Source organism: Elephas maximus, chromosome 12 (genome assembly GCF_024166365.1).
Source record: "Elephas maximus indicus isolate mEleMax1 chromosome 12, mEleMax1 primary haplotype, whole genome shotgun sequence".
In the NCBI taxonomy this organism is placed as follows: domain Eukaryota; kingdom Metazoa; phylum Chordata; class Mammalia; order Proboscidea; family Elephantidae; genus Elephas; species Elephas maximus.
The window spans coordinates 54,273,311-54,289,052 of NC_064830.1; the positions used below are offsets into that span (position 1 = coordinate 54,273,311).

Here is a 15,742-nt window from a genome sequence, read left to right on the forward strand (position 1 = left end):
AGATACTCTCCAACTCCTGGCCACCTGCCTAAAATGACAATTAGTAGTTCAGCAGGCTGTATTACTTATACTTTTCAAGATGCCAAAAATCAAGCAAGCCTACCGTTACGGAAATTCAATAGCCCAGAAAGTTTTTCCACTTCATAATGGTAGTACTAAATCCATTCTCGGTTCTCTAAAGTTTTCTGAAAATAATTCTACTCAAATTTAATTCAGCAATCAAAATTCATACTGATTCTCATTTAAATTTCTTGAACTTGTTTGGAGAAAAACCATAGTAAGTTTTATGTACTTATATCTAGGGATGAAGGAAATAAACCACTTAAAGGGTAAAATATCATTCGGTAGTTAGCCAATGTGGCTGAGTATATACTGTCCTTTTTTTTTTGCCCTAGGCATACCTGTAAAGAATATTTCGTGGAATAGCACCATGAGAAACACTCAGCCAAGCACTTAACTGAGAAAAAAACACAAATGAGCGGACAGCCAATAGAAGCGTCTTCTCTTCGATAAACCTATCACCATTCCTAAGGGAAATAACATAATATAAATGTCAGCAAGTGTAAAATGACTGGATTTTAGATTTGTAGAAGCTGAAGTAAACATATCAATCGGGACCTGTGCTTTTAAGACCATAGAAATATACTTACCAATGTTACTTGAAGTCACATAAGTACTAAGTATCTAAAAGAAAAGGTTTTACTACACAAATATAGAGGGATTCAAATATATGATTATTATTAAAATAATGTATAGAAAGTAACGGAAAACTGGATTTACCAAGAACAACCTCAAATTAACTTATACAACTTACTGTCGGGGAACTGGCTCTAAGATCCATCTCTCCAATAATAATGCATCTTGCTTAATTGCAGGATCATTTAGATCCATTCCTTCTGTGGTGGGCCCATCATCACTGTAGCAGCAGTCTGGTAGTAGCATCACTTCCACCATGATTGGAAGATTATTCTTCCACAACAACGTGACCTCAGACCTGGTTCGTCTGGCTTGGCGACACTTAGAGGAAAGGAATACAAGCAAGATATTGCAACAACCCATTCAATTTTGCACTTAAATTTGAAATTTTAATTGTAAAGCAGGCATCTGTATGAAAAATGAGTCATCTATTGTAGAGCTTTGTTCAGGTTTCACTGTGTAGGTTCTCTCACTAAGTAGAGGATTAATATTTGTGAACTCTTGAGGGCAGAGATTAGTACTGAACAGCAGTTATGATGCAAATTTTTCTGAGGAGGATATCTTTGCTCTATCTTGTGAGAAAAGAGCTGCCACACCCAGTGTCTGACAGGCCTCGGAGGTGGCTCAGCCTTGCCTCGTTTGTTAATTAATCACATTAGAGAGAAAAGAATGATTCTAAGTCTGAAGACTAAAATATTAAAAACTATTCTCATTAAGCCCTCAAAATAGACAAGATTTTAAAAGTTCACATTTAAAAGTATTACATTTAACGGTGATGAAAATATTGCAGTGATTAAGAGTAAGGTTGCACAGCTGATTATTTTAATTGCTGGCAATAAATTGCACACCTATAAAAAATTGAATTGGCAAAAGCTGTGTGCTAGATATATTTACAACAACGACAAAAAATAAAAGATTGAAAAAGTAGCTGCTGAGGCCGATTATGTAAAATCAAAAATCTCATGAGATTTGGTTTCTTGGTTTGGAGGTTTAGGGTCATGGTTTCATGGCACATCCTAGTTAATTGTCCTAATAACATGTTTAGTTACTCTGTTCTACCTCCTAGTTCAAAGCACAGTTCAATGCAAGCAGCCATCCAATGCACAATGATTGGTCTCTATTCGCCTGGAACAACAGAGGAAGGAGAGGCAAGAATCAGAGGAGAACATGTAACATGTGGCTAATTGTCTCCATAAACAACTGCCTCCTTTGCCATGAGACCAGAAGAACTAGATGGTGCCCAGCTAGCATTGTATTTTGATCAAAGATTCCACAGATGAATCCCAATCAAAGGGGGGAAAATGCAGAACAGAATTTCAAATTCTCATGGACTCCAGACTTCCTGGATCCATGGACGGTGGATGAACCCCTGAAACTATTGCCCTGAGATACTTTTTAAACCTTAAACCAAAAATATCCCCTGAAATCTTCTTAAAACCATAGTTTAGCTTAACTAGTAAAAGAAAAAAAAAAAAAAGGTCTGCCTTGAATATAACGTTCTTTTAAGAACTATCTATACAGGATCAAATTGACAACAGTAACTCGAAAGATCAGATAGGAAACTTAGGGCGCAATGTTATATTTATGTTAACGTAAAGTTTATGTTAGTGAGGGAGGAACAACTCAGAAAAGAAGGGTGAGAATGGTTACACAACTGGAAGAAAGTTATCAACATCATTAAATGGTACATGTAGAAACTGTTGAATTTCAGTTTCTACAATGAGGCTTTAAAAATAAAGCTAAACCACTGCAGCAATGGCAATCTTAAATCTGAAGTGTGAAGAGAAGCTAAGTAAGAAATTGGCTGCCCACCTGTTTGCTGATATGCAAAGCTACCTGCTATGCCTTCAAGATCCTTGTTTAAGAGCCGAGGCTATTAGCTATGGAATTATTATTAATATTATTGCTTTTTCTTTATGGTTATGACAATTTTATATTTAAATTGTGAAATTATAATTATGCTGTAAATGATGTAATGAAGGTGATGACAGAAGTTAAACTAGTTTATATAAAAGATAAATAAAGAGCATTAGACACATGATGCTTACCTGGGCCAGCTTGTCACTGCATTCATGCCTGGTTGCTACTGGGTAACAGGACTGTGCTGGAGGGCAATGAAAACTTTCCACTCGACCTTTTACAGAACACTCAGGCGTTCGACCTTCTGTGATTAGCAAGGCCAAAGAGACCAAGAACTCCTCTGCATCATATTCAAAATATTCGTCTAGAGTATCTGGTAATTAATTAATTAATAGAAAGAAGGTGCTCACTTTAATGTACTCTTAATAAGAATTCATCTTTTACGCCTAAAATAACTAATCACATATTCCATATTCGAGTATATGCATTAACAAAGAGTGAAAAGAGGACAAAGATGAGGCAATCAAAATAAACTCGATTCATAACGGACAGAGAAGTGAGGAGATGACAGACACTTCAAATTCCAATTAAGACAAAGCTGGTTAAAATTACAGCATAAAATTATTAAGCTTTAGTTAAAATTTAGGGGTACATTCAGAATCTTATAGAAAATTATATTTTTTATATAAAATACAATAGTTTTAGTACACAAAACATCACCAATATCCAAAATGTTAAAATGTATTATTATGTCACATATTTTTGGCTAAGATATTTTATTACTATTGTTAAATATTAGAAAGAGATGCAGACACAACTATCTGTTTCTCCCTTGCTGCCTTCTTAAGTTCCTGCACTCACAGCCCAAACTGTGTGATGTGGACATTGAGAGCCTTAGGGTCCCCTGTGCCTTTCCAATATAGCAGTAGTACTTTTAGATGGAGAAAATGTTCTAATTATCCAGCAGGAGAGGCAGGCCTATTTTATAATATATCGAGTATGATATAGTTACTTAGCAGTTCCAAAGAATCTAACCTGAAGATGTTTTCATTAGCTGTGGTAATTTAAAAATTTCTCACAAGTGCTCTAATTGTTTTAAGCAGTTAATTTGCAAAGTTGTTAACCTGGTATACAAGTTGAACACACACAATCCAATTTGTTGTGTGATTCTGGAAAAGTTACTTTCTCTTATCTCTGTCAATTAAGTACCAAACGTTTAAAGTGCCTACTACACTGTATTAGGTAATAGGGGGACAGAGTTGTACTACACATCGTTCCTAGTCTCAAAGACTTTATGATTTTTTTTAATGCAGCATATAATAAATTCAAAATAATAAGTTCAGACGATAATGATAAGCTTTTGCAAAAGAGGTAGGTGTTGAACTGAATTATAAGCAGTGGGTACATATGACTAATAAAGATAAGTAGCCATTCCAAATGAGGTAAATAATACAATCAGAATGGTGATGTGAAAAGGATACTTAACGCATGGTGAGAGAAGGTACAGCTTGGATGGAGGATTTACATACAGTGTACAAAAAGCAGGGCTGGAGCCAGACTGTGAATAGCCTTGAAGGGTTTGATGAAGAATGCTTATTTCTAGCTTTAGGAAAAGAAGGACCCTTGAGAGCCAACTTTAATGAAATAGCATTTTAAAAAGACCATCAAAAAAGTTTCCCTAAAACGACCATTTACACATAACAGCCAACACTTAGATAGGAACTCAACCATTGCCATGCATTACCAATTCTAAGTACTTCTTTTACATTAATCCATTTAATCCTCAGAGAAGCTCTAGAGGGTGGACACTATTACCACCTTTTTATAGACAAGTTGGCCAAGATCAACTACTAGTAAGTAGCAGAGTTGAGATTTGAACCCAGACAATCTGGCTCCAGAAACTGTACCTTTAACCACCATACATGCTGTCTTTTATAGTATGAGTCAGCATCGACTCGTCCGCAACAGGTTTGGTTTCTTTTTTTTTAATATATTTACTTTGGTATAACTTTAGTATGTATAACTTTAATGTATATTTGTAGGTCCCTAGGTGGCACAAACTGTTTGCACTCAACTGCTAACCTAAAGGTTGGCCATTCAACCTTACTCAGCAGTCCTGGAGAAAAGAAGCCCTCGTGATCGCCTTCCATTAATATCACAGCCAAGAAAACCCTATAGAGCAGTTCTACTCTAACGGGGGGTTGGTCACCATGTTTCGGAATAGACTTAAAGGCAACTAACAACAATATATATTTGTAAAAATATAAATGAAAATAATATATATTCAACATAAACCAAAAAATATTTTAATAATATATTTTGGTATTTTTATGGTACAGAATTTGCTTCCAGGAATGGAACCCTAATTTATAATAGCATGCCAATTACGGAGGGAAAGGCTCAATTTTTAACTCTCTTCCAGGAACCAAGTATACCATAAGTCAAGGGTCTACTATGGTCGGTCTCCTGGGATTCGCTGAATGAAATCATAGTATCCTGCATAAAGAGGGAGGCAAAAGATGTGCAAAAGAAATCCATTCAGACCCTTTGCTTGCTGGTTCTCTGGGTTTTCAAGGCTTATAGGCTTGCCATGGGCCACATGACATGATTTTAGCTCCCAACAGATTCTCTGGGTTCAATCCTAGAGGGCTAAGAATTGTAGCTGAGCAGTGCCTCCTAATCTGGGAACACTGAATGATGTCTAGAAGGCAGCTGCTCCATGTGAATGTCAAGGACTGTTTGCAGCCAAGGTGATGGCTCATACATATGCGCTACTACTTAAAAAAAAATTTATAGATATTATTGGGATTACTAAAATACTAACGTATATAAAAGTACCACTGAATTTTATATCATTTCTATTTTCTTAACCATAAATACCAAAAGTAAAAGTAGTATTGTGTGTGGGCTTGTGAAATTTTTACCTCAAGTAGGGGTTTTCATGAAAAGTTTAGGAACCACTGCTAAGAAGGAATAATCTATCAACCTGGCTATGGCTGCTGGGCACCCAGACAACCCACAGTGACCACAGCATCATTTAAGCTGTGTAAACAGAGGTTGTCATTTCTTCCTATGAAGCACTAGATTAGAACACAGCTCTATAAATCAATGCATAGAACACAAACTATTATCAAGGAAATTTGCTAAAGTGGAATTTAATTCTATTCTTCAGTGCTAAGTTAAGGTATCAGTACACTATAGGAGAATTATAAAGTTTAAAGTGATAAAAACTAAATAGTTATGAAAAAACACTTTTGAATAATGCAACCTTTGGCTAAAATTTGCTTGCTTTAATCATTATCTCCTCAAATAATAAACTAAACAAACTCTAAAACCATGACTGGAGTGCAGGAGGAAAGGCAATCATTTAGATGACTTACTGAATTTAGCCAGGGTATAAAATGTTTAAATGAAATTTTTGAAAACAATTAGAGATGATATTAAATATCTACTAGTTATCTATCCAACTATTACATAAGTATTGCAAGAATATTATGGATTATCAAGCCCTGGTGGCACAGTTTTGGTGGCACAGTGGTTAAGAGCTCAGACTGCTAACCAAAAGGTCAGCAGTTCGAATCTACCAGCTGCTTCCTGGTAAACCTATGGAGCAGTTCTACTCTGTCCTTTAGGGTAAACTGAGTAGGAATTGACTCAACGCAATGGGTATTATAGATTATTTGATGGTATTATGAAACACAAAGTACTATCTAAGTGCATATGACTATAGATGACAACTTTTAGGAATTTGTCAGGAAAAATTTATAGATGTCTTAATTTTAATAAATGAGAACACTGAATCATAGTCATCGTTAGAAAACTTGCATAGTTAACAAAACAAATTATTATCAGTCCTACATAGCAAACATGCAAATATATGCACTAAATTTTAAATAAATTATTATTCTCTGACTGATATTAGATAAATGATCAGGCCTATTAAATGAAAAATATTTAAGAAAAAACATGATCTAATGGTATATATTTTAATTAATTAGAGTTATTGCTTTTTGGAGCCCCCACTATCTCTAAAGGAGGTCATAGTTTGGTTACTTAAAATGCAGGAATTTGTGATGTCACACGTAAGTAACATATTTGATTCTGGTGTTGAGAAATTGGAACTTAGCAGTTTAAAATTTTTTCTTTCTTTTAAAAATACAGAGCAATGCAAATCAAAACCACAAGTTATGGGATGTGGAGAAACTGGAACCTTCACTCATTGCTGGCTCCAGCTATTCCACTCCTAGGTATAAACTCAAGACCTGAAAGCAGGGACTGAGGTATGTGTGCGCACTAATGTTCACTGTAGCACTACTTATATTAGCCAAAAGATGGAAACAACCCCAGTGTCCATCAACAGATGAATGGATAAATAAAATGTAGTCTATGTACACAATGGAATATTATTCAGCCATAAGGAGAAATGAAGTTCTAATACATGTTACAACATGGATAAACCTTGAAAACACTGTGCTGAATGAAATAAATCAGACATAAAAAGGCAAATATTGTATGATCCCATTTATATGTAATATGTAAAATCGCCAAACGCATACAGACAAAGGTTTAATAGTGGCTACCAGGGGCTGGGGGGAGGAGGAACTGAGGAACTACTGCTTAAGGGGTACTGAGTTTCTGTAAGGGTGATGAAAAACATGGAAATGGATAGTGGTGACGGTTACACAACATGGTGAGTATAACTAATCTCACTGAAAATGGTTAAAATGGCAAATCTTTTGTTATATATATTTTAGTGTAATAAAAATGTTTTAAAGTTTTTTTGTCTGTGTTAATTAGGAAAGAACTAGAACCTCATATTGATAGTATGTGTAACATATATGAACTGGAGTGGAGGCATCCGAGACAGTTGGTAAGAATAACCACAAAGAGATACCACTTCATGCCCAACTCTGACAAGAGGAGGGAACACTTTCTGATGCATTCAGTGAGGCTAGCACTACCCAGATAATGAAGCTAGACAAAGACAGTACAAGAAAACTACAAACCAATATCCCTTATGAATGTAGATGCAAAAATCCTTAACAAAATCAAATTCAGCAGCATATTAAAGGATTGCATACTGTGACCAAGTAGGATTTAATCCAGGTATGCAAGGGTGGTTCAACAAGAGAAAACCAAACAATATACTACATTAACAGAATGAAGAAGAAAACCCACATGATCACCTCAACTGATGCAGAGGAAGCATTTGACAAAATCCAACACCCATTTGCTATAAAAACACTTTCAGTAAATTAGGAATAAAAAACAACATGAAAAGACGATAAATGAAAAACCCACAGCTAAAATCATATCAGTGGTGATAAGTACTGATTGTCAGTAATTATGTCGTAATTGTAAAAAGAGGAATATGAGAGTGATTATGTGAATATTTTATATGAAGTGGTCAGAGAAGGCTTTTCTGAAACAGGTAACATTTAAATTAAGATATGAAGGACAAGGAGCTAACCATTCAAAAATTAGGGGAAAAAGCATTCCAAGCAGAAAGTCCAAGGTGGGAATGAACTGGTCATGTCCAGGAACATGAAGGAACTAAAATGAAGGCAAGTGAGGCTGGAATTAGTGGGAGAGGGAGAACATGGTTAGGAAAAAAGGTCGGGCCTAGTTCACATAGGGTTTTGAAGGAGCTGGAATTTTATCCTCAATGACATGATCTGATTTACATTTTAAAATAATCACTCTGGCTGCTAGGTCAATAATAGAACAGGGGAGAGAGAAGCAAAGTAGATGTACTTGTTTGGTATACAGGTATTGTAGTTGTCCAGTTTTGGGACTTACTGGCATTTGGAGAGAATTTAGAGTCAAGAGTTAACTAGGGAAATGTGAAGATGGAAGAGAAAAGGGAATCGAGGACAGAGCCCTGGGGCATTCCGACAAGTAGAGATTTGGTAGATCATGAATTAGCAAAACGAACTGCCAGTGAGATGAGAAGAAACCTAACCAAGTGTGATATCATGGAAACCCAGAGAAAAAAATGTTTCAAGAAGGAGGACATAGTCAATGATATCAAACACTGGTGAGGTTTAATAACATATAAACAAAGAAGTGTCCGTTGCATTTGACAATAAGGAAGTCATTGGTGACCTTGACAATAGTGATCTCAGTAGATGGTGATGATGGAAGGTTTGACAGATTTAACATGCATTGTAAATTATTCTGAAGAATATAGATGATAAATAGAATAGCATACTTACCTAGTCCTCCCTTAAAACAATGCCCATTCGTGTATTACAATAGCCCTTTCTAGAAACGCAGGATAAGTATAAATTATGCAACGTCATCACTCATACGAAATTGTCTTCAAACCCCAAAACAAGAATAAAGAAGTTCTAATTGCTTCCCTATCTCAGTCTATGGAGGCTGGGGGAGGGGAATTGTTTGGGAATATTCTCCCTCTTACAATCTTGAAATTCAGTCATTAAATATTACTACTGTGTTCTTTTAAATTTCTCTTGAATTTAAACTCTTTTCTTTCATCCTCATGACAGTTACCTAGTTAGATTCTTATTACTTTACACCTGAATTACTACAACAGCCTCCTAGTCTAGGACTCTAGGCCTCTCCTTATTTATCTTGTACCATGATGCAGGTCGGTCTTCCCAAAAAGCCATCTCATCACATTCTTGTCATCTCAAAGATTTTTGTTTATCTTTACCCGCTCCCTAACTGCCTACTGGAGCCAGTGCAAACTCTTAAGGCTGACATTAGGACCAGGGACGCCACATACAGCCAGCTGCACAGGCTGGGCACCACGCAATGGTAGGAGGCACCAATCAGATTTCACTTACATGCTTCCTCCTGGAGTTATACACTGAGGTGACTCTGCTTAATTTAAGGCTATCTAAAAAAAAAAAAAAAAATTTTTTTTTTTTTTATTAGGGTCTTCTGGCAGTGGTTAAGCAGTCGGCTGTTAACTGAAAGGTTGGCAGTTTCAACCTGCCAGCTGTCATGCTGGAGAAAGGTGTAGCAGTCTGCTTCCGTAAAGATTAAAAAAAACCGGTTCCCATTGAGTCAATTCTGACTCGTAGTGGTCCTATAGCAACCCTATAAGACAGAGCAGAATTGCCCCATAGGGTTTCCAAGGAACAGCTCGTGGATTCAAACTGCTGGCCTTTGGGTTAGCAGCTGAGCTCTTAACCACTGCACCACCAGGGCTCCCTACGGGACAGTTCTACTCTGTCCTACAGGGTCACTGTGAGTCAGAATCTACTTGATAGCAATGGGTATTAATTAGCATCTTCGTCTTTGTTTATCCATCTCATCTTTAATGCTCCCTACACAGTCTTTATGTTTCAGGTGAACTGCTCTCTACACAATGCCCTGCTCATTTCCTACCTTGAGTCACTACTCATTCTTTCTTTAACTTTCCTCCTCTTCTTTCCATCAGTCCAAAGCTCTTTCCTAACTCCTTTCCACGCTGTCTTTCACTTACTTTGTACTGTTCCCCCAAACTCATGTAAGCCATCCAGTCTATGAATGGTTACTTGAGGGCACTGGGGCACAGTCCTAATGTCATGAATTTCATGTCTGGGCAGGTAAGTTTCACTCTGTTCCATGGACAAACTGTACTGCTAACTTTAGCCAACTATTTCAGAAATAAAAATGACCATAAAAAAAGCAAGAACAGGAGGCGGGGCCAAGATGGCGGACTAGGTAGACGCTACCTCAGATCCCTCTTGCAACAAAGACTTGGAAAAACAGGTGAATCGATCACATACATAACAATCTACGAACCCTGAACAACAAACACAGAGTTAGAGACGGAAAACGAACAAATACGGGGAAGCAGCGACTGTTTTCGGAGCCTGGAGCCAGTGTCCCAGTCAGGTAACCTTGGCGCCGGGCTTCTGGGCCCAGGGAAGCTGAACTCATAAATCTTGAGATGGCGCGAACAAGGGGCGCAGCCCTAACCCCCTGAACTGAACCCGGGAGGGGGCCCAGCCGGTCCGCCCGGGCGGGGTGGTGACCCGGCTGGTGGGAGAAGTCCCCGGGAGGCAGTGACTAGTTTTGGAGCCGGGAGTGCAGCGTTCCAGCTGGGGAACCTTGGCGCCGGGTTTTTGACTGGGCGCTGTCATGGCACAACCAAGGGGCGCAGCTCTACTCCCCTGAACTAACCTCGGGAGGGGGCCCAGCCGGTCCACAGGGGTGCACGGTGACGCGGCTGGTGGGACAAGGAGTCCCCGGGAGACAGCGACTGATTTTGGAGCCGGGAGTGCAGCGTCCCAGCTGGGGAACCTTGGCGCCGGGCTTTTGACCGGGAGCTGTCACGGCACAAGCATGGGGCGCAGCTCTACTCCCCTGAACTAACCCCGGGAGGGGGCCCTGCCGGTCCGCGCTGGCAGCGCGGCGACGCGGCTGGCGGGACAAGAAGTCCCCAGAGGCAGCGACTGATTTTGGAGCCGGGAGTGCAGCGTCCCAGCAGGGGAACCTTGACGCTGGGCTTTGGACTGGCAGCAGCGGATCTGACTGCGGCTTCAGCGGGCCAGACCCCCAGGGGTAATCTCCACACAGCCAGCACACATAGGCGACATGCCCCTCGGGAATCTCAGACAAAATAGTCATTCCAAGCAGACAAGCAACTCTGGCTATATTCCGAGGTGCTACTCTCCTATCTCTCTTATCCCTCCCCCACCCTTCCCAGGTGGCTTCATTAACATTGGAATTTCCTGAGCCAGAGGGAGAACGGCTCCGGATCCATGGCAGCTTTGCTTCCCCCCCCCCTTTTTTTTTCTTTTGGTCTTTTCCTAACCCATTCTTCCGGCCTGAGACAAGGAACCACAAAAAACCCAAGGACCAAAAATCCATCCCTAATTGGACTAAAAACACAGAACCAGCTACAGCCAAGCATATATGATCCAAATCTCGGACTTTCATCCTTACAGGGAACAAGGTGGCGGTTATAATCCAAAGGCAGTTCTGATAGGGATCTGACTGCATTTTTCTTTTTAGCAGATTTTCTGGAAAAACAAGTTTCCCAGTAATGGCTCGGAGACAGCAGTCAATATCAAACCACATAAAGAAGCAGACCATGACAGCTTCTACAACCCCCAAACAAAAGAATCAAAATCTTTCCCAAATGAAGATACAATCCTGGAATTATCAGATACAGAATATAAAAAACTAATTTACAAAATGCTTCAAGACATCAGAAACGAAATAAGGCAAACTGCAGAAAAAGCCAAGGAACACACTGATAAAACTGTTGAAGAACTCAAAAAGATTATTCAAGAACATAGTGGAAAAATTAGTAAGTTGCAAGAATCCATAGAGAGACAGCATGTAGAAATCCAAAAGATTAACAATAAAATTACAGGATTAGACAACACAATAGGAAGTCAGAGGAGCAGGCTCGAGCAATTAGAATGCAGACTGGGACATCTGGAGGACCAGGGAATTAACACCAACATAGCTGAAAAAAAATCAGATAAAAGAATTAAAAAAAATGAAGAAACCCTAAGAATCATGTGGGACTCTATCAAGAAGGATAACTTGCGTGTGATTGGAGTCCCAGAACAGGGAGGGAGGACAGAAAACACAGAGAGAATAGTTGAAGATCTGCTGACAGAAAACTTCCCTGACATCATGAAAGACGAAAGGGTATCTATCCAAGATGCTCATCGAACCCCATGTAAGACTGATCCAAAAAGAAAAACACCAAGACATATTATCATCAAACTCGCCAAAACCAAAGATAAAGAGAAAATTTTAAAAGCAGCCAGGGAGAAAAGAAAGGTCTCCTTCAAGGGAGAATCAATAAGAATAAGTTCAGACTACTCAGCAGAAACCATGCAGGCAAGAAGGGAATGGGACGAAATATACAGAGCACTGAAGGAGAAAAACTGCCAGCCAAGGATCATATATCCAGCAAAACTCTCTCTGAAATACGAAGGCGAAATTAAGATATTTAGAGATAAACACAAGTTTAGAGAATTTGCAAAAACCAAACCAAAGCTACAAGAAATATTAAAGGATATTGTTCGGCCAGAAAACCAATAATATCAGATACCAGCACAACACAAGGTCACAAAACAGAACGTCCTGATATCAACTCAAATAGGAAAATCACAAAACCAAATTAAGATTAATTAAAAAAAAAAAATGCTCATAACAGGGAATCACTGAAGTCAATATGTAAAAGATCACAATAATCAAAAAGAGGGACTAAATACAGGTGGCATAGAATTGCCATATGGAGAGTGATACAAGGCGATATAGAACAATACAAGTTAGGTTTTTACTTAGAAAAATAGGGGTAAATATTAAGGTAACCACAAAGAGGTATAACAACTCCATAACTCAAGATAAAAGCCAAGAAAAACGTAACGACTCAACAAACATAAAGGCAAACACTACGAAAATGAGGATCTCACAATTTGCTAAGAAAAACGTCTCAGCACAAAAAAGTATGTGGAAAATGAAATTGTCAACAACACACATAGAAAGGCATCAAAATGACAACACTAAACACTCATTTATCTATAATTACGCTGAATGTAAATGGACTAAATGCACCAATAAAGAGACAGAGAGTCTCGGACAAGATAAAGAAACATGATCCGTCTATATGCTGCCTACAAGAGACACACCTTAGACTTAGAGACACAAACAAAAACTCAAAGGATGGAAAAAAATATATCAAGCAAACAATAAGCAAAAAAGAAGAGGAGTAGCAACATTAATTTCTGACAAAATAGACTTTAGACTTAAATCCACCACAAAGGATAAAGGACACTACATAATGATAAAAGGGACAATTGATCAGGAAGACATAACCATATTAAATATTTATGCACCCAATGACAGGGCTGCAAGATACATAAAACAAATTTTAACAGAACTGAAAGGTGAGATAGACACCTCCACAATTATAGTAGGAGACTTCAACACACCACTTTCAGAGAAGGACAGGACATCCAGTAAGAAGCTCAATAGAGACACGGAAGACCTAATTACAACAATCAACCAACTTGACCTCATTGACTTATACAGAACTCTCCACCCAACTGCTACAAAGTATACTTTTTTTTCTAGTGCACATGGAACATTCTCTAGAATAGACCACATATTAGGTCATAAAACAAACCTTTGCAGAATCCAAAACATCGAAATATTACAAAGCATCTTCTCAGACCACAAGGCCATAAAAGTGGAAATCAATAACAGAAAAATTAGGGAAAAGAAATCCAGTACTTGGAAACTGAACAATACCCTCCTGAAAAAAGACTGGGCTATAGAAGACATTAAGGAGGGAATAAAGAAATTCATAGAATGCAACGCGAATGAAAATACTTCCTATCAAAACTTCTGGGACACAGCAAAAGCAGTGCTCAGAGGCCAATTTATATTGATAAATGCACATATACAAAAAGAACAAAGAGCCAAAATCAGAGAACTGTCCCTACAACTTGAACAAATAGAAAGTGAGCAACAAAAGAATCCATCAGGCACCAGAAGAAAACAAATAATAAAAATTAGAGCTGAACTAAATGAATTAGAGAACAGAAAAACAATTGAAAGAATTAACAAAGCTAAAAGCTGGTTCTTTGAAAAAATTAACAAAATTGATAAACCATTGGCCAGACTGACTACAGAAATACAGGAAAGGAAACAAATAACCCGAATAAGAAACGAGATGGGCCACATCACCACAGACCCAACTGAAATTAAAAGAATCATATCAGATTATTACGAAAAATTGTACTCTAACAAATTCGCAAACCTAGAAGAAATGGATGAATTCCTAGAAAAACACTACCTACCTAAACTAACACAATCAGAAGTAGAACAACTAAATAGACCCATAACAAAAAAAGAGATTGAAACGGTAATCAAAAAACTCCCAAGGAAAAAAGCCCTGGCCCGGATGGCGTTATTGCAGAGTTCTACAAAACTTTCAGAGAAGAGTGAACACCACTACTACTAAAGGTATTTCATAGCATAGAAAATGACAGAATACTGCCTAACTCATTCTATGAAGCCACCATCTCCCTGATACCAAAACCAGGTAAAGACATCACAAAAAAAGAAAATTACAGACCTATATCCCTCATGAACATAGATGCAAAAATCCTCAACAAAATTCTAGCCAATAGAATTCAACAACTTATCAAAAAAATAATCCACCACGACCAAGTGGGATTTATAGGTATGCAAGGCTGGTTTAATATTAGAAAAACCATTAATGTAATCCACCATATAAATAAAACAAAAGACAAAAACCACATGATCTTATCAATTGATGCAGAAAAGGCATTTGACAAAGTCCAACACCCTTTTATGATAAAAACTCTCACCAAAATAGGAATTGAAGGAAAATTCCTCAGCATAATAAAGGGCATGTATGCAAAGACAACAGCCAACATCACTCTAAATGGAGAGAACCTGAAAGCATTTCCTTTGAGAACCGGAACCAGACAAGGATGCCCTTTATCACTGCTCTTATTCAACATCGTGCTAGAAGTCCTAGCCAGGGCAATTAGGCTAGACAAAGAAGTAAAGGGCTTCCGGACTGGCAAGGAGGAAGTAAAATTACCTCTATTTGCAGATGACATGATCTTATACACAGAAAACCCTAAGGAATCCTCCAGAAAACTACTGAAACTAATAGAAGAGTTTGGCAGAGTCTCAGGTTATAAGATAAACATACAAAAATCACCTGGATTCCTCTACATCAACAAAAAGAACATCGAAGAGGAAATCACCAAATCAATACCATTCACACAGTAGCCCCCAAGAAGATAAAATACTTAGGAATAAATCTTACCAAGGAGGTAAAAGACCTATACAAAGAAAACTACAAAGCTCTACTACAAGAAATTCAAAAGGACATACTTAAGTGGAAAAACATACCTTGCTCATGGATAGGAAGACTTAACATAGTAAAAATGTCTATTCTACCAAAAGCCATCTATACATACAATGCACTTCCGATCCAAATTCCAATGTCATTTTTTAATGTGATGGAGAAACAAATCACCAACTTCATATGGAAGGGAAAGAAGCCTCGGATAAGTAAAGCATTACTGAAAAAGAAGAAGAAAGTGGGAGGCCTCACTCTACCTGATTTCAGAACCTATTATACAGCCACAGTAGTCAAAACAGCCTGGTATTGGTACAACAACAGGCACATAGACCAGTGGAACAGAATTGAGAACCCAGATATAAA

At 38.1% G+C, this 15,742-nt stretch overlaps 2 protein-coding genes across 7 annotated transcripts in view; both read right to left on the reverse strand.

The window, feature by feature from the left end:
* ATOSA (atos homolog A) overlaps positions 1 to 15,742 on the reverse strand; it is a 202,739-nt gene that overhangs the window by 40,574 nt on the left and 146,423 nt on the right. For all 6 annotated transcript variants that reach the window (XR_007519586.1, XR_007519585.1, XM_049903410.1 and 3 more), the window contains exons 3-5: positions 2,745 to 2,929; positions 815 to 1,017; positions 402 to 527 (exon numbers count right to left, since the gene is read on the reverse strand). Coding sequence is in view for 4 of the 6 variants with exons in the window: in XM_049903410.1 (XP_049759367.1) it covers positions 402 to 527; positions 815 to 1,017; positions 2,745 to 2,929 (514 nt within the window). In the remaining 2 variants the exon portion in view is untranslated. The remainder of the gene's footprint in view (positions 1 to 401; positions 528 to 814; positions 1,018 to 2,744; positions 2,930 to 15,742) is intronic.
* Positions 2,936 to 15,742, reverse strand: part of LOC126086768 (uncharacterized) — a 1,076,998-nt gene continuing 1,064,191 nt past the window's right edge. Inside the window, exon 2 of the mRNA XM_049903413.1 lies at positions 2,936 to 13,434. Coding sequence (XP_049759370.1) covers positions 10,675 to 11,607 — 933 coding nt within the window. The 5' untranslated portion in view covers positions 11,608 to 13,434 and the 3' untranslated portion in view covers positions 2,936 to 10,674. The remainder of the gene's footprint in view (positions 13,435 to 15,742) is intronic.